The 22144-nt window shown below is 50.1% G+C and overlaps 2 protein-coding genes across 6 annotated transcripts; one reads left to right on the forward strand and one right to left on the reverse strand.

The window, feature by feature from the left end:
* Window positions 1-3056: 3056 nt before the first annotated feature.
* On the reverse strand, window positions 3057-11073 carry LOC113838005 (centrosomal protein of 89 kDa-like). 3 transcript variants are annotated; one of them, XM_027433810.2, is made up of 5 exons: window positions 10921-11073; window positions 6939-6967; window positions 4544-4586; window positions 3545-3763; window positions 3057-3229 (listed from the first exon to the last, which is right to left on the reverse strand). In XM_027433810.2, exons 1-5 carry the CDS (start codon window positions 11027-11029, stop codon window positions 3072-3074), a joined length of 558 nt encoding a protein of 185 aa, XP_027289611.1. In that variant the 5' UTR covers window positions 11030-11073; the 3' UTR covers window positions 3057-3071. The 3 variants fall into 3 exon arrangements, with proteins under 3 accessions (XP_027289611.1, XP_027289610.1, XP_035309747.1); XM_027433809.2 differs by having other exon boundaries at window positions 3057-3232; window positions 10921-11071; XM_035453856.1 differs by lacking the exons at window positions 4544-4586; window positions 6939-6967 and having other exon boundaries at window positions 3057-3232; window positions 10921-11072.
* Window positions 11074-12899: 1826 nt separating this feature from the next.
* Window positions 12900-20895, forward strand: Cep89 (centrosomal protein 89). 3 transcript variants are annotated; one of them, XM_035453857.1, is made up of 5 exons: window positions 12900-13050; window positions 17004-17032; window positions 19366-19408; window positions 20189-20407; window positions 20723-20895. In XM_035453857.1, exons 1-5 carry the CDS (start codon window positions 12942-12944, stop codon window positions 20878-20880), a joined length of 558 nt encoding a protein of 185 aa, XP_035309748.1. In that variant the 5' UTR covers window positions 12900-12941; the 3' UTR covers window positions 20881-20895. The 3 variants fall into 3 exon arrangements, with proteins under 3 accessions (XP_035309748.1, XP_027289612.2, XP_035309749.1); XM_027433811.2 differs by having other exon boundaries at window positions 12901-13050; window positions 20720-20895; XM_035453858.1 differs by lacking the exons at window positions 17004-17032; window positions 19366-19408 and having other exon boundaries at window positions 12901-13050; window positions 20720-20895.
* Window positions 20896-22144: the final 1249 nt, after the last annotated feature.

Consider the following 22144-nt stretch of genomic DNA (forward strand, 5'->3'; position numbering starts at 1 on the left):
ATCGTTACTAAAAGGTTAATACTTGGAGCTGGTGTGGCGGCGCACACCTAGAGTCCCAGCACTTGGGAAGCTGAGGCAGGAGGCTCCTGCTGCAAGCTGAGGTCAGCCTGAGCTACACAGTGAGGCCCAGCCTGGCTACAGTCTGAGACCCTTCCTTAGAAATATATAAATAACACTGGAGTTAGCAGAGTGCCTGCCTAACATGTACAAGGACCAGGGTTCAGTTACCAGCATCACTGAAAAGGAAAGACTAGGATTATGCAGAATGAAAGAAGTCAGTCCACAAAAGGCCATTCAGAATGCAATTGCACTCCCATGACTGTTCAAAATAAGCAAATTTCCAGAGTCAGAATGGAAATCAGGACAGGTGAGTTTGAGGCCAGCCTGGTCTACGCTGAGTTCCAGGACAGCCAGGGCTATGCAGAGAGGTCCTGTCTCAATAAAGAAAGAAAGGAAGTGAACAAATAGTTCCCAGGGGATGACAGAGAGGAGATGTATACTGGGAAAACAGGAGACTTGGCCGGCATGAAATGTCCTGATGGGGTCGGAATGTTCCAACACTGACTGGTAGCTGGGTAAGTCTGGACACACTAACTCCATCAACTGTATGTGTGAAACGTAGAATTCAGTAGCGAGGGTGTGAACACCTGCAATCCCAAACACTCGGGAGGTGGAGGCAGGAGGATCAGGAGTTCAAGGCCAGCCTGGGCTATCTGAGGCTCTGTCACATAAAAACAAAACAATTAATGAATGAGTTAATTCGTTTAATTAAGTGGATGCTAATCAGACAATCTCAAATCAAATGCTGCAAAATCCTAATTTTAAAAAGATGTCTTTTGGGGCTGGAGAGACGGCTCAGAGGTTAAGAGCGTGGGCTGCTCTTCCAGAGGCCCTGAGTTCAATTCCCAGCACCCACATGGTGGCTCACAGTCATCTGTTATGAGATCTGGTGCCCTCTGCTGGCCTGTAGGCAGACATGCAGGCAGAACACTTTTTTTTTTTTTTTTTTTTTTTTTTTTTTTGCAGTAGCCACATTTATTCAGAGTACTATACAATTTATATTCTGAAGAGCCATGTGGGCAAACTGTATAATCTCAAGGACATTCAGCATATGGCAGACAAGCCTCGTGTGGCAAAAACAGTAACAATAGCCAGTTGTAATAAATAATCTGGAGTAAACTCACTTCTATCTGCTACATCCCAGGGGCATGAAAGCACATTCCAAGAACAATTCTGTGTGTTTGAAGAAACTGAGATCACAAGGATCTTATCTTGTTTTCTTGGAGTTTTCTCACAAGCACTCAGAATTGTCCCTACATGACTCCATTCTTTTTTTTTTTTTTTTTGGTTTTTTGAGACAGGGTTTCCCTGTGTAGCTTTGGAGCCTATCTTGGCGCTTGCTCTGGAGACCAGGCTGGCCTCGAACTCACAGAGATCCACCTGCCTCTGCAAAACATTGTTTACATGATAAATCTTTTTGAAAAAAAAAATGTCTTTTAAGGTTGCCCATCAAGTAAAGTCCATGAAATATTCAATAGCTTCAAAATCCAAAATACAACTAATCCCAAGCATTTTTGCCTAAGAGATACTCAACCTGTATGTCAAAGCTATATAAAAAAAATAGTTAAAAGAAAGCCAGAGGTTGGGGTGTAGTTGCTGTACAGTACTTATCTAGAATGTATGAGGCCTTGAGTTCATCTCCTGTACATTTAAAACCAAAATCAAAAAATTCCAAAGCCTACAGGCAGGACTCACAGAAACCCTCACGAGGGGAGAGTGCTATGTCTGGCTTGCCTCCCCAGATCACAGCTAGACAGTCAGCGATGTGCTCTCCTGTGCCCTGAATGTCTGTATAATACCCCCCTGCCCCCCCCCCGACCCCCCGTGTCCCAGAGTTCTCTAAGAGCAGAGGCCTGGCCTCCTGGCTTAGCTCTGACTCTAGGAGCTTACTCAGTAAGTCCATGGCCCTGGGCCCTGTGCTCGGTGGAGTAAAACTCCATCTACTTTCTGTAGCAGTAGTTAGTATTCTGAGGACAGGGGCTGAAATGGAACAGCTAATGTGAACCTTTAGTTTTTTATGTTACACATTCTGGCACTGCCCCTGTGTTTTACAGGCTCTTTACTGCTTTCATTCCGGGCTAGGATGAGGAGGAGAATGGTCCCCTGCTCTGCTTTCCTACTGTCTATGGTCAGAGTATGGAATGCTGCTGCCATGGCCAGCTCGTAGGAGGTGGGGCCCAGCTGACATGGGCAGGCCCGGAGCACGGCAGGGCAGCCCTGCCACCAGGCTGGCTCTGGTCCTCCTGATCTGCAGAGATGTAACAAGTCATGCTGTGCTTTGCAGCACGCCTCCCTTGCCACCACAGGCCGTAGCCCTGAACCACGAGCCAGCACAGACCTCTACCCCTGTGTTCCTATCAGGTCCTGTCACAGCCATGAGGGAGAAACCCTGTCTTGGGAAAAAACAAAAACTCATTTGAGTGCCTGTACGAGAGAGAGAGAGAGAGAGAGAGAGAGAGAGAGAGAGAGAGAGAGAGTCACACTCACACATAGACATAGCCTGTCACCCCGTCTTGAGGTTTTTGAGCTTGAGGCCAGCCCTGGCTATATACTGCGTTCAAGTGTTGTCTGAAGTGCACACTGAGACTTTGCCTTTAAGAAAAAGAAAAGAGGGGGCTGGAGAGATGGCTCAGCTGGTGTTGCGGAGTTGTTCCCAGCACCCACATCAGAGAGCTCACAACAACCTGTAGCTCCAGCTCTAGGTTTCTGGCGCCCTCTTTGGGCCACTTGAGAGCATTGCACTCACGGGCACGCACACAGGTACACAGAATTTAAAATAAAGGTAAGTCTTTAAAGAAAAACATTTTTGTTGGCTTGGTTCTTGTTTTCCGAGACAGGGTAGCCCTATCTGTCCTGGCACTCACTCTGTAGACCCGGCTGGCCTGGAACTCACAGAGATCCACCTGCCTCTGTCCCCCAAATGCAGGGATTAAAGACGAGAGTTAACAAGAACCTCTCAAGAACCAGAAATCAATTCAACAGTAAAGGCCAAAGACGGACAAACTGGGTTTTCATATTGGAAACGTTACCTCTTCCTCAGACAAATGCCTGAATTTTGTTTGGTAGCGACTGAGTTCTACGTTCAAACGGTGGACGATCGTCTTCAGCCCCTTGTTTTCATCCACCAGGTCTTGGCCTTGCTTCCTCAGGCAAAGTAACTCAGGTGTGACTGCTGAAGAATAAAGACTTAATATCACACGGGGAGCAGCCAATGGTATCAAAGTCACCAGATTTTAGATAAATTACTAGCCAGTCTTTTTGTTCCCTTGTGGTGAGCTGTACATAAATACATATAATGTGTATATGTATGACAATTTCCGTACGTCATGGCATTTAGTAAAATGATAGAGCAGATAAATCAAAATTCAACCAGCATAAGGGTATTAATGAAGGGTCTTAAATATTACAACATAATACCCCCGTACACAGCAATATGCGACAGGAAGCCCTGACTGTCCTGTAGTAACGACACGGCGGGCCGCACCTTCCTGAGAGGCCGCCTTTTCTGCCTCCTTCAGTCTCCGGTTGTCTTTCTCCAGCTTCTTAACCTTCAGCTGCAGCTCCCTCATCGCTTGCCTCACTGCACTCAGCTCAAGGCTGAGGGACTGGTTTGCCGCGTGTAGTTGCACGGTTTCTTCTTTTAATTCCTCAAACTTTTCTTTAGTTATTTCTGTGTATCTTTGTTGTACTCTGCCAGCTACATCTAAAGGGCACAGATGAAAGGCAAACGTAACGAAAGTGACATCAAAGACACTTCATTCCAGAAGCCACGGAAGCAACTAGTTCACTTAGGCCTGGGGCCGTGTGTGTGTCCCTGGTATCTGCAAAGTACCCTGGGAGGCAGGAGGCGGGGGCAGGGCCGGAGGAGACAGGGGGGAGCTCCTAAGCAGTAGGCTTAGCATCCTTTTGACTATCAGGTAACCCTCTGGACTGTGACTTAGTAACCCACTGGCCCCCCCGCCACCCAACTCGAAGGCTATTGATGCTTTCAGATAGCACCTGAGGCAGGAGCAGAGGTTTCCTGGCTCTGCCGCTAACCCACCTACTCAGTGCATCTGCTAAAGGCCTTAATTTATGGTTGTTATGTTACAAAAACGTTAAGTTCACATAACTGCTTCCATACTGGAAAATGTCAAGCCATGTTGTCAGGTCGGGGTCACTCATGGCTCAGAATAAATCACCCGTGATCCCCTGTGAGGAGAGAGCTCGGTTTCCAGCAGATGTACAGCTTTCATGTGCTGTGTGTGAGCCAAAGGCCCACCATGTAAGGCGGTTGGTTATTGCTTTGTAGGGGACCCGCCTGACTAAAGGGACCGTGTGCTCCTCACTTTGGGCCTCTCATCCTCTCCCCAGAGCCCTACCCTTCACCCCACTGATACTTAGTGACTAACACCTTCCTCAAACCTAATCACACATGAGACTATGCTGGGTGTCCTGCAAACACAAAGCATGCCCATTGTAGTGAACTCCAAAAAACCAGTACCTGGAGATGGGGGAGGCTTCTCCCGCAATGGCACTTTCTCATCCTGAGGAAGAAAAGGCAGAGTCTGAGAGAGCGTGAGAACCTGCCACAGGGGACTGGCACTGAGTGAAGCTTCCTCTTCCCTAGGCTCCTGAGGGCCTTTCTGTAGCACTTGGAGTTTGTTTTCTTACAACTGAATAGCACACATTCAGGGACAGCCCCTCCTGGTGGGCTCTGGCTGTCTTCTGTCTCAGTGCTCAGTGACTGTCGGCATCTTCACCGACAGTTCCCTTTGTGTGTGACATGCTGTGAGTGCAGGGCCCTGAAGAAGACACAATGACTGGGAGCTGCCGTCAGCCTTCCTGCTACATATGGAAGTCATGCTAAGATCTAGTTCCTGCTGGAAAGCAGGCATGGTTAGGAGTCTTCTGAGAAGCACAGACAAAAGCTTTTGTTTTGTTTTCTGAGACAGGACTGCGTGTAGCCTGTGACCCCTGCTGGGATGGATCCCAGCTGCTGGGGTTACAGGTATGAACCACCACAGCTGGTGAAAATGCCTAACTTCTACGTTCCTACATCTAGAGACTTCAGTGAGGACCGACTTCTAGTCTGGATTATTACACTGCCCATCATTCCAGGAATCACGGAGGCGACTTCTTTTCATAGGTCGTCTCCACTGCTAAACTTTGGGAGAGAGGATCTCCCCCGTTTTAAGAGTATTAAGTGATAGTTAGGTGTTAGGTACAAAGGAAACCCCACTCCCCCAAACTCTGGTGGTGAGATCAAAGTCAGTATTCCTCGGGAACGTGTGAAGCCCATTCCCCTCCACTGAAGGAGTCAGAAGGGACACATGGCTGTCTGTGGTGCCTATTAGCATGCTGGCACAGGCTCCCCCAGCCACAAGTGCTAACTCTTTTTTTTTTTTTTTTTTTTTTTTTTTTTTTTTTTTTTTTTTTGGTTTTTCGAGACAGGGTTTCTCTGTGGCTTTGGAGTCTGTCCTGGAACTCACTCTGTAGACCAGGCTGGCCTCGAACTCACAGAGATCCACCTGCCTCTGCTGGGATTAAAGGCGTGCTCCACCACCGCCCAGCTCAAGGGCTAACTCTTCTAACCTCCTCCCCTACCTTAAACTTCCTCCAGCCCAGGGGCTCCCCTCCCCCGCCACTCATCTCTCCTCACAGCCCCCCTATTTCAGCCATGCCTCAGTCTCCCACTCTCTTGGTCCCCTCTTTGTCTTCGTCTCTGGCCCTCCCCATGTCTCTCTCCCTCTCCTCTCTGGTGGCGACGTTCTGTCCACTACTTCCTCTCCCTGCTCTGGACAGTTCCAGAGGCCTCCGGCTGTTCCCTCCCTCCCTCCTGTCTGCAATAAAAGCTTTCCCCTTGGCCACGCCACGGAGGAGTCATGTCTTCAGTTTATATAACTAGGGAAATATCTCACCCACTATGAACTTACCTAGCAAGCACAGGGCACTCAGTTCAAGCCCCAGTACCTCAAAATATCAGTGTGTGTGTGTGTGTGAGTGTATGTGTGTGTGTGTGAGTATGTGTGTGTGAGTATGTGTGTGTGAGTATGTGTGTGTGAGTATGTGTGTGTGTGTATGTGTGTGTGTGTGTGTGTGTGTGTGTGTGTGTGAGTGTATGTGTGTGTGTGTGAGTGTATGTGTGTGTGTGAGTGTGAGTGTGAGTGTGTGTCCAGCCTCCCTGCAGCCCCCTCATAAATACTAACAGGCACCCTACAGAGAGAACAGTGTCTACTCAAGAACCTAGCAGCATCCTCGGGCCAGGACTTCTCACCTGGGAAGTGAGTTTGCATCCACACACCCTGCTACCCACCCGATTCCCTGCCTCCTGCCTGGGAACCAGAGAGCCTGGCTGCAGGCTTGGGCTTCCGCCCCTCCCCCATCCTCAGACTGCTATAAGGAGGGGACCCCACTTTTGCTATGTGGGCTCTGATTCCTCACTCTGGAGATGCTGGCATGCTGTCTGGCTCTTGTGTGCAGGCCTGAACCCTCCTTGAAGCTCTCTTGTCCCTGCCTGCCTGTCTGTCTGTCCATGGCATTAACTTTTCTAATAAACCCCTTACTCCCTAGTAATCCACCTCAGTGTCCCTCATGAGTCACTCCCCTCTACGTCCTCACACAGAGGGGTTAGTCAGGGAAGCATGCAGCAGGAGAGAATCCTTACAGGATCTCTTCACATAAGCGTGGTATTGTGAAGAAATCAAAGATCATACCTCAGGAATGAGCTGGCTTCTACCCAAGGACACAAGGGAAACTGAACATGTACAAATCAGGAAATGGAATCACAGTACAGAGTCAGTGACAGAAGTCACATGGTTTAAAAAAGAAGAAAGAAAAGACAAATGACAGTGCAAAGTCAAATTTTTGAAAATGGGAATTTTTGAAAATAAGCTTACCTCTAGATTCAGAACAGAGTATTTACCATCTGGTTTAAAAAGAAAAAGTGGAAAGTTTTAAAAGCATAAGAAATTTGGCACACTAGAAGAGTATACTCATAAACCCAGAAACTTACCTTGTCCCCAGGCATAGAACAAGGTCCCCACAAAGGCTGTGGTGAGCAGGTCCCAGGACAAGGCAGGGGCCTGACCTTGACTGGGCCATCTCTCTGCCCTGTCCATTCCTGAATTCCTGCAGTGGCTCCCATGGTCCAAACCACACAGTCCCACAGCCAAACCCCTTGGGGAGTTGGAGGCCTGAGCCTCTCATGCTGTAATCTTTCCGACCTCCTCAGTCACATGTTTCTCCTGCCAGCCAAAGATAGCCAATGCCGGCCTCCACTTTGCCCCTCACAGCTAGCTACAGGAGCACCCAAATTAAGTCATAAAAACAGCAAGCTGCCTCAGTGATACAGATGCAAAGAGATCTGGTAGGGCCTCGTCGTTGTGTGGTAACTGAGGTGCCCAGGGAGAGGGACAGCCTCCACTCCCCTCCGCTGACAATTTTCTCTAGGGGCAAGCTGGAAACCTAGGCTGCTTCTAGCATCCCACCATTGATCTGAGGAGCATAAGTAAGTTACCGAACAGCAAACTCTGTGAAAAACAAAACAAAAACAGCAACAAGAACCAACTGGCTACGGAGTTCAGAAAATCAACTAAGAATCCTAATGCGTACAGCATTTTAAATCTACTTCAGACGCAATAAAATTCCTAGAAGTTGAACCATCATCACTGGTTTTAACAGTTCTGTTGGGTTTTGTTTTGTTTTAGTTTTTGTTTTTCTTCCTTTCTTTCTTTCTTTCTTTTTTCTTTCTTTCTTTTTTTTTAAAGGCATGCAGTGTTCTGTCCCTGCACACCAGAAGAGGGCACCAGCTCTCATTACAGATGGTTGTGAGCCACCATGTGGTGCTGGGAATTGAACTCAGGACCTCTGGAAGCAGAGTTGGTGCTCTTAACCTCTGAGCCATCTCTCCAGCCCCTCTTCTTTATTTCTAATTTAAACAAAAGAATACCATGTTACCTGCCCTGGCACTCTGGCCACCTCCTCTACACCTTAGCATGAGGGGATGATCGCCGGGATGCCACATGGAAGGCATTGAATTTTCTTTTATTATTACATTTATTTATTTATTTATTTATTTATTTATTTATTTATTTGTGTGTGTGTGCGCGCGCGCGCGCGCGCGCGCGCGTGCACGCGCCTTTAACCACGGAGCCATCTTGCTGCCCCTGAATATACTTTTGATGAGCAAATGGCTAAAGAACTGTACCAAGAAGAAAGGCTGTTTTTGTTTGTTTTTTCAGTGCTGGGAATGGACCCAGAGCCTGCTGAGACACACACAGCAATGTCTATGGTTAGGGAGATTTTTCAGCTGGTCGTGGTTTGGTGTCTGACAGTGCTGCCTCAGCTCTTACTGTCTTCCCAATTAAAGCTGTGGGATTAGAGCCAGAAGGCGAGATGCCAGTGGTCCCAGATACTGGGGAGGGGATGGACTCATTTACTTTCTGCTTTATTGCATGCTCAAAATGAGCACATTATAAAAGCTTGCAGGGCAATTCCTATACTTGCCCAGAGAAAATAATGATCTCTATTTTTCTTAGGCACAAACTCTTCGGAAAAAGAATGGAATGAAGAATTAAAACCTCACTTCACTTAGTCATGGACGTCTTACACGAGGTTCACCTGGCTGTGCGGATTGGGTTTGTTTCCCATTTCCTTGTGTCTGTCGCCCTAGCTGGCCACAGCTTTGGTTGTTCTGTCAGGGACAGGGTGACACTCTGCAGCCAGGCTGAGCCTGACCCCCGCCCTCCTGCCTCACTTCCATGCTGGCTGGCTGCCGTCTTCTAACTTAAAACTTCTCAGATAGATCTCATTTCTCTTCTTTATATGGAGGAGGGGTGCCAACGATTTAACGGTTTCTCAGCTTATGTCATGTTGTGCCTGGCTCTAACCCCGATCTTCACAGAGAGAAAATTCACACAGGAACACACCCTTGCTGCCAAAATTCCAAATAAATCAAAACTCTCTGATAACCGAGACTCCTGAGCCTGTCCCTCAGCATAGTGTGATGGTTAACACTGTCATTAACGGACAGTGTCCAAAATCACCCAGGACACAAGGCTCTGGGCATGGGAGGGGGTTTCTAGGTTGGGTTAGGTGGGAAGATCCAGCCTAAATGTGGGTGGCACCGCTGCACGGACCGGGTTCCCGGACTGAATGAAAAGGAGGGGGCATGCTGAGTGCCAGCACCCAACTCTGTGCTCCCCGGCTCGGCTGCACAACCCCGCTGCCTCGGCTTCCCCGCCACGGTGGAGTGTATCTCAGACCCTGAGCAGGGGGTGGCTATGGAGCCAAAGAGATCAGGAAAGGCCGTGAAGCCTGGAGGGAAGGGAAAGTGCTCCTGAGAGACACGGGGCAAGGGTGCCGGGTGGCATCTGTCGTGTGGCCAGCAACAGTGGGGACAGCCACCAGGGAGCGGATGGGATGCAGGTGGACGTGACCGTCTGCGCTACAGTACTGATAGACACATGCAGACTGAGCAGAGGACAAGTATGCAACTTAGCCAAGCCTCTTGTCACCTGAAAGGACAGAGAGGAGAACCAAACACTAGAAGCCAGAGCGCCTCATCTGTTTTGTGTCCACCCACCTTGGCTTCCCAGGGAGTCTGCCAGAAACACAGACCTCTGTGTCCCACTCTCAGCCACTCGATTAGAATCTGGGTTTTGGGACTTTCCCTCAAGTGCCTCAGGCCTTTTAACACCCAACAAAACCCAGGCGGCACTGCAGGCCCTGCAATCTCCCTAACCCACACCTGTGAGCCCAGCATGAGGTTTATCCAGTCTGTTGGCTCAGCTTGGAATCCCGGTACTGGGGAGGTGGAGACATGGATCCCTAGGGATCTGGCCCAGCCAGCCTGTACTGACTGGTTTTGTGTCAGCTTGACACAGGCTAGAGTCATCAGAGAGGAAGGAGCCTCAGCTGAGGAATGTCTCTATGAGATCCAGCTGTAAGGCATTGTCTCATTTAGTGATCGATAGGGGAGGGCCCAGGCCCTAGTGGGTGGTGCCATCTCTAGGCTGCTGGTCCTGGGTTCTATGAAAAAGCAGGCTGAGCAAGCCATGAGGAGCAAGCCAGTCAGCAGCTCCCCTCCGAGGCCTCTGCATCAGCTCCTGCCTCCAGGTTCCTGTCCTGCCTGAGTTCCTGCCCTGACTTCCCTCTGATGAACAGTGATGTAAAGTGTGAGCCAAATAAACCCTTTCCTCCCCAACCTGCTTTTTGCTCATGGTGCTTTGTTGCAGCAACAGAAACCCAAACGAGGATGCCAGCCAATAAAAGACCCTGTCTCCAAAAGCAAGGTGGGCAGCTACTGAGGAACAGCCTAAAGTTGGCCAGTCTGGCCCCTTCACAGAGCACACCTTCACACACCCATGCATCCAAATGCACACACACTCCGACTGTGTCCCGAGGCTCAAGCAACTCAGGGGGCCTGACAAAGCAGTTGCTTGCTGCCCACTGCTCGGCAGGCTCTGTCGCCCTGTCCCCTCGGGGATATCAGAATTGCTTAAACCTTTGCCATAATGGGCTGGATTCTGACTGTGCCCAATAAAATATATCAAAAAGGGTGAAGTGCATTTCCAGGATTTTGCCAGGAACATCCATCTATACATTCCTGCATCCAACAAGCCCCTCCCTGATGGCCCGCCGCGGCCATGGTGACAGGGAGCAGAGGGAACGGCACACCTACACAGTCAGGGCCTGGGCTGGGAGAAACAGACAACACAGACAAGGGCTCTAAGGGAGCATCTAACATGGTCCAGGCAACGTCACATCTGGGCGACCCCTCATTCAGAGTGAGGATGAATCACAGAGCCACAGTGCAGAGGCGAATGACACCAGAAGCGGTAACCAAAAAAGCGCTCTGCCGTTCACTTCCGTCCTTACCTCTGTGTTGAACGTGCTGTGGTGAGGAGGGTGAGGAGGAGGAGGAGGAGGAGGAGAAGGAGGAGTCTGCAAACCCGACTTGCTCAAAAGTGTCATCATCTGTCACCATCTTTTGTGACGATGGTACCTTTTGGTATGAAAGAGAACAGCACATGGTCCGTGTTAGCTGCATACATCCTAACAACTCAACTGTTCTACGTTATCCCGCCCTCACAGCTGCCACACACACGCCAGGGCTGCCTGCCACACACACACGCCAGGGCAGGAAGAAACCACAGACCCCTATATGAAAAGTCTGGCAAAAAAAAAAAGTCGATGGCCTAGGAGATACGGCTGTGGGAAGCTTCAGATCCCACACTTCCTGGGTGGCTTCCCTTCCACGTTCCTGCTCAGCTGCCTCTCGCTTGCTCAGGACAGCACCCGGTGCCATCACACCCGGCCCTGGTGCAGCACCATAAAAGTCCATGTGTGACAACAAGTGCATACACACACCGTGCCGCAGCAGACGCCCATGGAATGTCCATGCACACGCGCAGCAGAGCACACGTCAGCCAGTGCCACCTTCAGCTCTATTCTTAAGGGAATAAAAATGAGAGCCACCAGCGGCCACGTGAACGAGGACGGTGTGGCTGCTTAGGGAAAATTACGTGACAGTGACAGGGGACCACCTACACGAGGACTGGAGAGAGGGGCCGGAGAGTTGGCTCAGCAGCTGAGAGCGCTGGCTGCTCTTCCTGAGGACCCAGAATTGATTCTCAGCGTCCGCACGGGGGCTCACAGCCATCCGTAACCCCGGTTTCAGGGGATCCAAAGAACTCTTACTTAACAGGCACTGCCTATGTATGGTGCACAGACTTCTATGCAGTTAAAACACCACACACGGAAAGTGGAAGTAAGCAAATCTTTTTTTGTTGTTGTTTTTTGTTTCTTGTGTTTTTCGAGACAGGGTTTCTTTGTGTAGCTTTGGAGCCTGTCCTGGAACTTGCTTTGTAGACCTCTAGGATTAAAGGCGTGAGCCACCAACACCCGGCAGAAATTACAAATCTTTTATTTAAAAAGAAAGAAAGGCCAGGCGTTGACACACACCTTTAATCCCAGCACTCAGGAGGCAGAGGCAGGCGGATCTCTGTGAGTTCGAGGCCAGCCTGGTCTACAGAGTGAGTGCCAGGATAGGCTCCAAAGCCACACAGAGAAACCCTGTCTTGGAAAAAAACAACAACAAAAAAAGATTTGCTTACTTCCACTTTCCGTGTGTGGTGTTTTAACTGCATAGAAGTCTGTGCACCATACATAGGCAGTGCCTGTTAAGTAAGAGTTCTTTGGATCCCCTGAAACCGGGGTTACGGATGGCTGTGAGCCCCCGTGCGGACGCTGAGAATCAATTCTGGGTCCTCAGGAAGAGCAGCCAGCGCTCTCAGCTGCTGAGCCAACTCTCCGGCCCCTCTCTCCAGTCCTCGTGTAGGTGGTCCCCTGTCACTGTCACGTAATTTTCCCTAAGCAGCCACACCGTCCTCGTTCACGTGGCCGCTGGTGGCTCTCATTTTTATTCCCTTAAGAATAGAGCTGAAGGTGGCACTGGCTGACGTGTGCTCTGCTGCGCGTGTGCATGGACATTCCATGGGCGTCTGCTGCGGCACGGTGTGTGTATGCACTTGTTGTCACACATGGACTTTTATGGTGCTGCACCAGGGCCGGGTGTGATGGCACCGGGTGCTGTCCTGAGCAAGCGAGAGGCAGCTGAGCAGGAACGTGGAAGGGAAGCCACCCAGGAAGTGTGGGATCTGAAGCTTCCCACAGCCGTATCTCCTAGGCCATCGACTTTTTTTTTTTGCCAGACTTTTCATATAGGGGTCTGTGGTTTCTTCCTGCCCTGGCGTGTGTGTGTGGCAGGCAGCCCTGGCGTGTGTGTGGCAGCTGTGAGGGCGGGATAACGTAGAACAGTTGAGTTGTTAGGATGTATGCAGCTAACACGGACCATGTGCTGTTCTCTTTCATACCAAAAGGTACCATCGTCACAAAAGATGGTGACAGATGATGACACTTTTGAGCAAGTCGGGTTTGCAGACTCCTCCTTCTCCTCCTCCTCCTCCTCCTCCTCACCCTCCTCACCACAGCACGTTCAACACAGAGGTAAGGACGGAAGTGAACGGCAGAGCGCTTTTTTGGTTACCGCTTCTGGTGTCATTCGCCTCTGCACTGTGGCTCTGTGATTCATCCTCACTCTGAATGAGGGGTCGCCCAGATGTGACGTTGCCTGGACCATGTTAGATGCTCCCTTAGAGCCCTTGTCTGTGTTGTCTGTTTCTCCCAGCCCAGGCCCTGACTGTGTAGGTGTGCCGTTCCCTCTGCTCCCTGTCACCATGGCCGCGGCGGGCCATCAGGGAGGGGCTTGTTGGATGCAGGAATGTATAGATGGATGTTCCTGGCAAAATCCTGGAAATGCACTTCACCCTTTTTGATATATTTTATTGGGCACAGTCAGAATCCAGCCCATTATGGCAAAGGTTTAAGCAATTCTGATATCCCCGAGGGGACAGGGCGACAGAGCCTGCCGAGCAGTGGGCAGCAAGCAACTGCTTTGTCAGGCCCCCTGAGTTGCTTGAGCCTCGGGACACAGTCGGAGTGTGTGTGCATTTGGATGCATGGGTGTGTGAAGGTGTGCTCTGTGAAGGGGCCAGACTGGCCAACTTTAGGCTGTTCCTCAGTAGCTGCCCACCTTGCTTTTGGAGACAGGGTCTTTTATTGGCTGGCATCCTCGTTTGGGTTTCTGTTGCTGCAACAAAGCACCATGAGCAAAAAGCAGGTTGGGGAGGAAAGGGTTTATTTGGCTCACACTTTACATCACTGTTCATCAGAGGGAAGTCAGGGCAGGAACTCAGGCAGGACAGGAACCTGGAGGCAGGAGCTGATGCAGAGGCCTCGGAGGGGAGCTGCTGACTGGCTTGCTCCTCATGGCTTGCTCAGCCTGCTTTTTCATAGAACCCAGGACCAGCAGCCTAGAGATGGCACCACCCACTAGGGCCTGGGCCCTCCCCTATCGATCACTAAATGAGACAATGCCTTACAGCTGGATCTCATAGAGACATTCCTCAGCTGAGGCTCCTTCCTCTCTGATGACTCTAGCCTGTGTCAAGCTGACACAAAACCAGTCAGTACAGGCTGGCTGGGCCAGATCCCTAGGGATCCATGTCTCCACCTCCCCAGTACCGGGATTCCAAGCTGAGCCAACAGACTGGATAAACCTCATGCTGGGCTCACAGGTGTGGGTTAGGGAGATTGCAGGGCCTGCAGTGCCGCCTGGGTTTTGTTGGGTGTTAAAAGGCCTGAGGCACTTGAGGGAAAGTCCCAAAACCCAGATTCTAATCGAGTGGCTGAGAGTGGGACACAGAGGTCTGTGTTTCTGGCAGACTCCCTGGGAAGCCAAGGTGGGTGGACACAAAACAGATGAGGCGCTCTGGCTTCTAGTGTTTGGTTCTCCTCTCTGTCCTTTCAGGTGACAAGAGGCTTGGCTAAGTTGCATACTTGTCCTCTGCTCAGTCTGCATGTGTCTATCAGTACTGTAGCGCAGACGGTCACGTCCACCTGCATCCCATCCGCTCCCTGGTGGCTGTCCCCACTGTTGCTGGCCACACGACAGATGCCACCCGGCACCCTTGCCCCGTGTCTCTCAGGAGCACTTTCCCTTCCCTCCAGGCTTCACGGCCTTTCCTGATCTCTTTGGCTCCATAGCCACCCCCTGCTCAGGGTCTGAGATACACTCCACCGTGGCGGGGAAGCCGAGGCAGCGGGGTTGTGCAGCCGAGCCGGGGAGCACAGAGTTGGGTGCTGGCACTCAGCATGCCCCCTCCTTTTCATTCAGTCCGGGAACCCGGTCCGTGCAGCGGTGCCACCCACATTTAGGCTGGATCTTCCCACCTAACCCAACCTAGAAACCCCCTCCCATGCCCAGAGCCTTGTGTCCTGGGTGATTTTGGACACTGTCCGTTAATGACAGTGTTAACCATCACACTATGCTGAGGGACAGGCTCAGGAGTCTCGGTTATCAGAGAGTTTTGATTTATTTGGAATTTTGGCAGCAAGGGTGTGTTCCTGTGTGAATTTTCTCTCTGTGAAGATCGGGGTTAGAGCCAGGCACAACATGACATAAGCTGAGAAACCGTTAAATCGTTGGCACCCCTCCTCCATATAAAGAAGAGAAATGAGATCTATCTGAGAAGTTTTAAGTTAGAAGACGGCAGCCAGCCAGCATGGAAGTGAGGCAGGAGGGCGGGGGTCAGGCTCAGCCTGGCTGCAGAGTGTCACCCTGTCCCTGACAGAACAACCAAAGCTGTGGCCAGCTAGGGCGACAGACACAAGGAAATGGGAAACAAACCCAATCCGCACAGCCAGGTGAACCTCGTGTAAGACGTCCATGACTAAGTGAAGTGAGGTTTTAATTCTTCATTCCATTCTTTTTCCGAAGAGTTTGTGCCTAAGAAAAATAGAGATCATTATTTTCTCTGGGCAAGTATAGGAATTGCCCTGCAAGCTTTTATAATGTGCTCATTTTGAGCATGCAATAAAGCAGAAAGTAAATGAGTCCATCCCCTCCCCAGTATCTGGGACCACTGGCATCTCGCCTTCTGGCTCTAATCCCACAGCTTTAATTGGGAAGACAGTAAGAGCTGAGGCAGCACTGTCAGACACCAAACCACGACCAGCTGAAAAATCTCCCTAACCATAGACATTGCTGTGTGTGTCTCAGCAGGCTCTGGGTCCATTCCCAGCACTGAAAAAACAAACAAAAACAGCCTTTCTTCTTGGTACAGTTCTTTAGCCATTTGCTCATCAAAAGTATATTCAGGGGCAGCAAGATGGCTCCGTGGTTAAAGGCGCGTGCACGCGCGCGCGCGCGCGCGCGCGCGCACACACACACAAATAAATAAATAAATAAATAAATAAATAAATAAATAAATGTAATAATAAAAGAAAATTCAATGCCTTCCATGTGGCATCCCGGCGATCATCCCCTCATGCTAAGGTGTAGAGGAGGTGGCCAGAGTGCCAGGGCAGGTAACATGGTATTCTTTTGTTTAAATTAGAAATAAAGAAGAGGGGCTGGAGAGATGGCTCAGAGGTTAAGAGCACCAACTCTGCTTCCAGAGGTCCTGAGTTCAATTCCCAGCACCACATGGTGGCTCACAACCATCTGTAATGAGAGCTGGTGCCCTCTTCTGGTGTGCAGGGACAGAACACTGCATGCCTTTAAAAAAAAAGAAAGAAAGAAAAAAGAAAGAAAGAAAGAAAGGAAGAAAAACAAAAACTAAAACAAAACAAAACCCAACAGAACTGTTAAAACCAGTGATGATGGTTCAACTTCTAGGAATTTTATTGCGTCTGAAGTAGATTTAAAATGCTGTACGCATTAGGATTCTTAGTTGATTTTCTGAACTCCGTAGCCAGTTGGTTCTTGTTGCTGTTTTTGTTTTGTTTTTCACAGAGTTTGCTGTTCGGTAACTTACTTATGCTCCTCAGATCAATGGTGGGATGCTAGAAGCAGCCTAGGTTTCCAGCTTGCCCCTAGAGAAAATTGTCAGCGGAGGGGAGTGGAGGCTGTCCCTCTCCCTGGGCACCTCAGTTACCACACAACGACGAGGCCCTACCAGATCTCTTTGCATCTGTATCACTGAGGCAGCTTGCTGTTTTTATGACTTAATTTGGGTGCTCCTGTAGCTAGCTGTGAGGGGCAAAGTGGAGGCCGGCATTGGCTATCTTTGGCTGGCAGGAGAAACATGTGACTGAGGAGGTCGGAAAGATTACAGCATGAGAGGCTCAGGCCTCCAACTCCCCAAGGGGTTTGGCTGTGGGACTGTGTGGTTTGGACCATGGGAGCCACTGCAGGAATTCAGGAATGGACAGGGCAGAGAGATGGCCCAGTCAAGGTCAGGCCCCTGCCTTGTCCTGGGACCTGCTCACCACAGCCTTTGTGGGGACCTTGTTCTATGCCTGGGGACAAGGTAAGTTTCTGGGTTTATGAGTATACTCTTCTAGTGTGCCAAATTTCTTATGCTTTTAAAACTTTCCACTTTTTCTTTTTAAACCAGATGGTAAATACTCTGTTCTGAATCTAGAGGTAAGCTTATTTTCAAAAATTCCCATTTTCAAAAATTTGACTTTGCACTGTCATTTGTCTTTTCTTTCTTCTTTTTTAAACCATGTGACTTCTGTCACTGACTCTGTACTGTGATTCCATTTCCTGATTTGTACATGTTCAGTTTCCCTTGTGTCCTTGGGTAGAAGCCAGCTCATTCCTGAGGTATGATCTTTGATTTCTTCACAATACCACGCTTATGTGAAGAGATCCTGTAAGGATTCTCTCCTGCTGCATGCTTCCCTGACTAACCCCTCTGTGTGAGGACGTAGAGGGGAGTGACTCATGAGGGACACTGAGGTGGATTACTAGGGAGTAAGGGGTTTATTAGAAAAGTTAATGCCATGGACAGACAGACAGGCAGGCAGGGACAAGAGAGCTTCAAGGAGGGTTCAGGCCTGCACACAAGAGCCAGACAGCATGCCAGCATCTCCAGAGTGAGGAATCAGAGCCCACATAGCAAAAGTGGGGTCCCCTCCTTATAGCAGTCTGAGGATGGGGGAGGGGCGGAAGCCCAAGCCTGCAGCCAGGCTCTCTGGTTCCCAGGCAGGAGGCAGGGAATCGGGTGGGTAGCAGGGTGTGTGGATGCAAACTCACTTCCCAGGTGAGAAGTCCTGGCCCGAGGATGCTGCTAGGTTCTTGAGTAGACACTGTTCTCTCTGTAGGGTGCCTGTTAGTATTTATGAGGGGGCTGCAGGGAGGCTGGACACACACTCACACTCACACTCACACACACACATACACTCACACACACACACATACACTCACACACACACACACACACACACACACACACACATACACACACACACATACTCACACACACATACTCACACACACATACTCACACACACATACTCACACACACACACATACACTCACACACACACACACACTGATATTTTGAGGTACTGGGGCTTGAACTGAGTGCCCTGTGCTTGCTAGGTAAGTTCATAGTGGGTGAGATATTTCCCTAGTTATATAAACTGAAGACATGACTCCTCCGTGGCGTGGCCAAGGGGAAAGCTTTTATTGCAGACAGGAGGGAGGGAGGGAACAGCCGGAGGCCTCTGGAACTGTCCAGAGCAGGGAGAGGAAGTAGTGGACAGAACGTCGCCACCAGAGAGGAGAGGGAGAGAGACATGGGGAGGGCCAGAGACGAAGACAAAGAGGGGACCAAGAGAGTGGGAGACTGAGGCATGGCTGAAATAGGGGGGCTGTGAGGAGAGATGAGTGGCGGGGGAGGGGAGCCCCTGGGCTGGAGGAAGTTTAAGGTAGGGGAGGAGGTTAGAAGAGTTAGCCCTTGAGCTGGGCGGTGGTGGAGCACGCCTTTAATCCCAGCAGAGGCAGGTGGATCTCTGTGAGTTCGAGGCCAGCCTGGTCTACAGAGTGAGTTCCAGGACAGACTCCAAAGCCACAGAGAAACCCTGTCTCGAAAAACCAAAAAAAAAAAAAAAAAAAAAAAAGAGTTAGCACTTGTGGCTGGGGGAGCCTGTGCCAGCATGCTAATAGGCACCACAGACAGCCATGTGTCCCTTCTGACTCCTTCAGTGGAGGGGAATGGGCTTCACACGTTCCCGAGGAATACTGACTTTGATCTCACCACCAGAGTTTGGGGGAGTGGGGTTTCCTTTGTACCTAACACCTAACTATCACTTAATACTCTTAAAACGGGGGAGATCCTCTCTCCCAAAGTTTAGCAGTGGAGACGACCTATGAAAAGAAGTCGCCTCCGTGATTCCTGGAATGATGGGCAGTGTAATAATCCAGACTAGAAGTCGGTCCTCACTGAAGTCTCTAGATGTAGGAACGTAGAAGTTAGGCATTTTCACCAGCTGTGGTGGTTCATACCTGTAACCCCAGCAGCTGGGATCCATCCCAGCAGGGGTCACAGGCTACACGCAGTCCTGTCTCAGAAAACAAAACAAAAGCTTTTGTCTGTGCTTCTCAGAAGACTCCTAACCATGCCTGCTTTCCAGCAGGAACTAGATCTTAGCATGACTTCCATATGTAGCAGGAAGGCTGACGGCAGCTCCCAGTCATTGTGTCTTCTTCAGGGCCCTGCACTCACAGCATGTCACACACAAAGGGAACTGTCGGTGAAGATGCCGACAGTCACTGAGCACTGAGACAGAAGACAGCCAGAGCCCACCAGGAGGGGCTGTCCCTGAATGTGTGCTATTCAGTTGTAAGAAAACAAACTCCAAGTGCTACAGAAAGGCCCTCAGGAGCCTAGGGAAGAGGAAGCTTCACTCAGTGCCAGTCCCCTGTGGCAGGTTCTCACGCTCTCTCAGACTCTGCCTTTTCTTCCTCAGGATGAGAAAGTGCCATTGCGGGAGAAGCCTCCCCCATCTCCAGGTACTGGTTTTTTGGAGTTCACTACAATGGGCATGCTTTGTGTTTGCAGGACACCCAGCATAGTCTCATGTGTGATTAGGTTTGAGGAAGGTGTTAGTCACTAAGTATCAGTGGGGTGAAGGGTAGGGCTCTGGGGAGAGGATGAGAGGCCCAAAGTGAGGAGCACACGGTCCCTTTAGTCAGGCGGGTCCCCTACAAAGCAATAACCAACCGCCTTACATGGTGGGCCTTTGGCTCACACACAGCACATGAAAGCTGTACATCTGCTGGAAACCGAGCTCTCTCCTCACAGGGGATCACGGGTGATTTATTCTGAGCCATGAGTGACCCCGACCTGACAACATGGCTTGACATTTTCCAGTATGGAAGCAGTTATGTGAACTTAACGTTTTTGTAACATAACAACCATAAATTAAGGCCTTTAGCAGATGCACTGAGTAGGTGGGTTAGCGGCAGAGCCAGGAAACCTCTGCTCCTGCCTCAGGTGCTATCTGAAAGCATCAATAGCCTTCGAGTTGGGTGGCGGGGGGGCCAGTGGGTTACTAAGTCACAGTCCAGAGGGTTACCTGATAGTCAAAAGGATGCTAAGCCTACTGCTTAGGAGCTCCCCCCTGTCTCCTCCGGCCCTGCCCCCGCCTCCTGCCTCCCAGGGTACTTTGCAGATACCAGGGACACACACACGGCCCCAGGCCTAAGTGAACTAGTTGCTTCCGTGGCTTCTGGAATGAAGTGTCTTTGATGTCACTTTCGTTACGTTTGCCTTTCATCTGTGCCCTTTAGATGTAGCTGGCAGAGTACAACAAAGATACACAGAAATAACTAAAGAAAAGTTTGAGGAATTAAAAGAAGAAACCGTGCAACTACACGCGGCAAACCAGTCCCTCAGCCTTGAGCTGAGTGCAGTGAGGCAAGCGATGAGGGAGCTGCAGCTGAAGGTTAAGAAGCTGGAGAAAGACAACCGGAGACTGAAGGAGGCAGAAAAGGCGGCCTCTCAGGAAGGTGCGGCCCGCCGTGTCGTTACTACAGGACAGTCAGGGCTTCCTGTCGCATATTGCTGTGTACGGGGGTATTATGTTGTAATATTTAAGACCCTTCATTAATACCCTTATGCTGGTTGAATTTTGATTTATCTGCTCTATCATTTTACTAAATGCCATGACGTACGGAAATTGTCATACATATACACATTATATGTATTTATGTACAGCTCACCACAAGGGAACAAAAAGACTGGCTAGTAATTTATCTAAAATCTGGTGACTTTGATACCATTGGCTGCTCCCCGTGTGATATTAAGTCTTTATTCTTCAGCAGTCACACCTGAGTTACTTTGCCTGAGGAAGCAAGGCCAAGACCTGGTGGATGAAAACAAGGGGCTGAAGACGATCGTCCACCGTTTGAACGTAGAACTCAGTCGCTACCAAACAAAATTCAGGCATTTGTCTGAGGAAGAGGTAACGTTTCCAATATGAAAACCCAGTTTGTCCGTCTTTGGCCTTTACTGTTGAATTGATTTCTGGTTCTTGAGAGGTTCTTGTTAACTCTCGTCTTTAATCCCTGCATTTGGGGGACAGAGGCAGGTGGATCTCTGTGAGTTCCAGGCCAGCCGGGTCTACAGAGTGAGTGCCAGGACAGATAGGGCTACCCTGTCTCGGAAAACAAGAACCAAGCCAACAAAAATGTTTTTCTTTAAAGACTTACCTTTATTTTAAATTCTGTGTACCTGTGTGCGTGCCCGTGAGTGCAATGCTCTCAAGTGGCCCAAAGAGGGCGCCAGAAACCTAGAGCTGGAGCTACAGGTTGTTGTGAGCTCTCTGATGTGGGTGCTGGGAACAACTCCGCAACACCAGCTGAGCCATCTCTCCAGCCCCCTCTTTTCTTTTTCTTAAAGGCAAAGTCTCAGTGTGCACTTCAGACAACACTTGAACGCAGTATATAGCCAGGGCTGGCCTCAAGCTCAAAAACCTCAAGACGGGGTGACAGGCTATGTCTATGTGTGAGTGTGACTCTCTCTCTCTCTCTCTCTCTCTCTCTCTCTCTCTCTCTCTCTCTCGTACAGGCACTCAAATGAGTTTTTGTTTTTTCCCAAGACAGGGTTTCTCCCTCATGGCTGTGACAGGACCTGATAGGAACACAGGGGTAGAGGTCTGTGCTGGCTCGTGGTTCAGGGCTACGGCCTGTGGTGGCAAGGGAGGCGTGCTGCAAAGCACAGCATGACTTGTTACATCTCTGCAGATCAGGAGGACCAGAGCCAGCCTGGTGGCAGGGCTGCCCTGCCGTGCTCCGGGCCTGCCCATGTCAGCTGGGCCCCACCTCCTACGAGCTGGCCATGGCAGCAGCATTCCATACTCTGACCATAGACAGTAGGAAAGCAGAGCAGGGGACCATTCTCCTCCTCATCCTAGCCCGGAATGAAAGCAGTAAAGAGCCTGTAAAACACAGGGGCAGTGCCAGAATGTGTAACATAAAAAACTAAAGGTTCACATTAGCTGTTCCATTTCAGCCCCTGTCCTCAGAATACTAACTACTGCTACAGAAAGTAGATGGAGTTTTACTCCACCGAGCACAGGGCCCAGGGCCATGGACTTACTGAGTAAGCTCCTAGAGTCAGAGCTAAGCCAGGAGGCCAGGCCTCTGCTCTTAGAGAACTCTGGGACACGGGGGGTCGGGGGGGGGGCAGGGGGGTATTATACAGACATTCAGGGCACAGGAGAGCACATCGCTGACTGTCTAGCT

Source organism: Cricetulus griseus, unplaced genomic scaffold (genome assembly GCF_003668045.3).
Source record: "Cricetulus griseus strain 17A/GY unplaced genomic scaffold, alternate assembly CriGri-PICRH-1.0 unplaced_scaffold_437, whole genome shotgun sequence".
Classification (NCBI taxonomy): domain Eukaryota; kingdom Metazoa; phylum Chordata; class Mammalia; order Rodentia; family Cricetidae; genus Cricetulus; species Cricetulus griseus.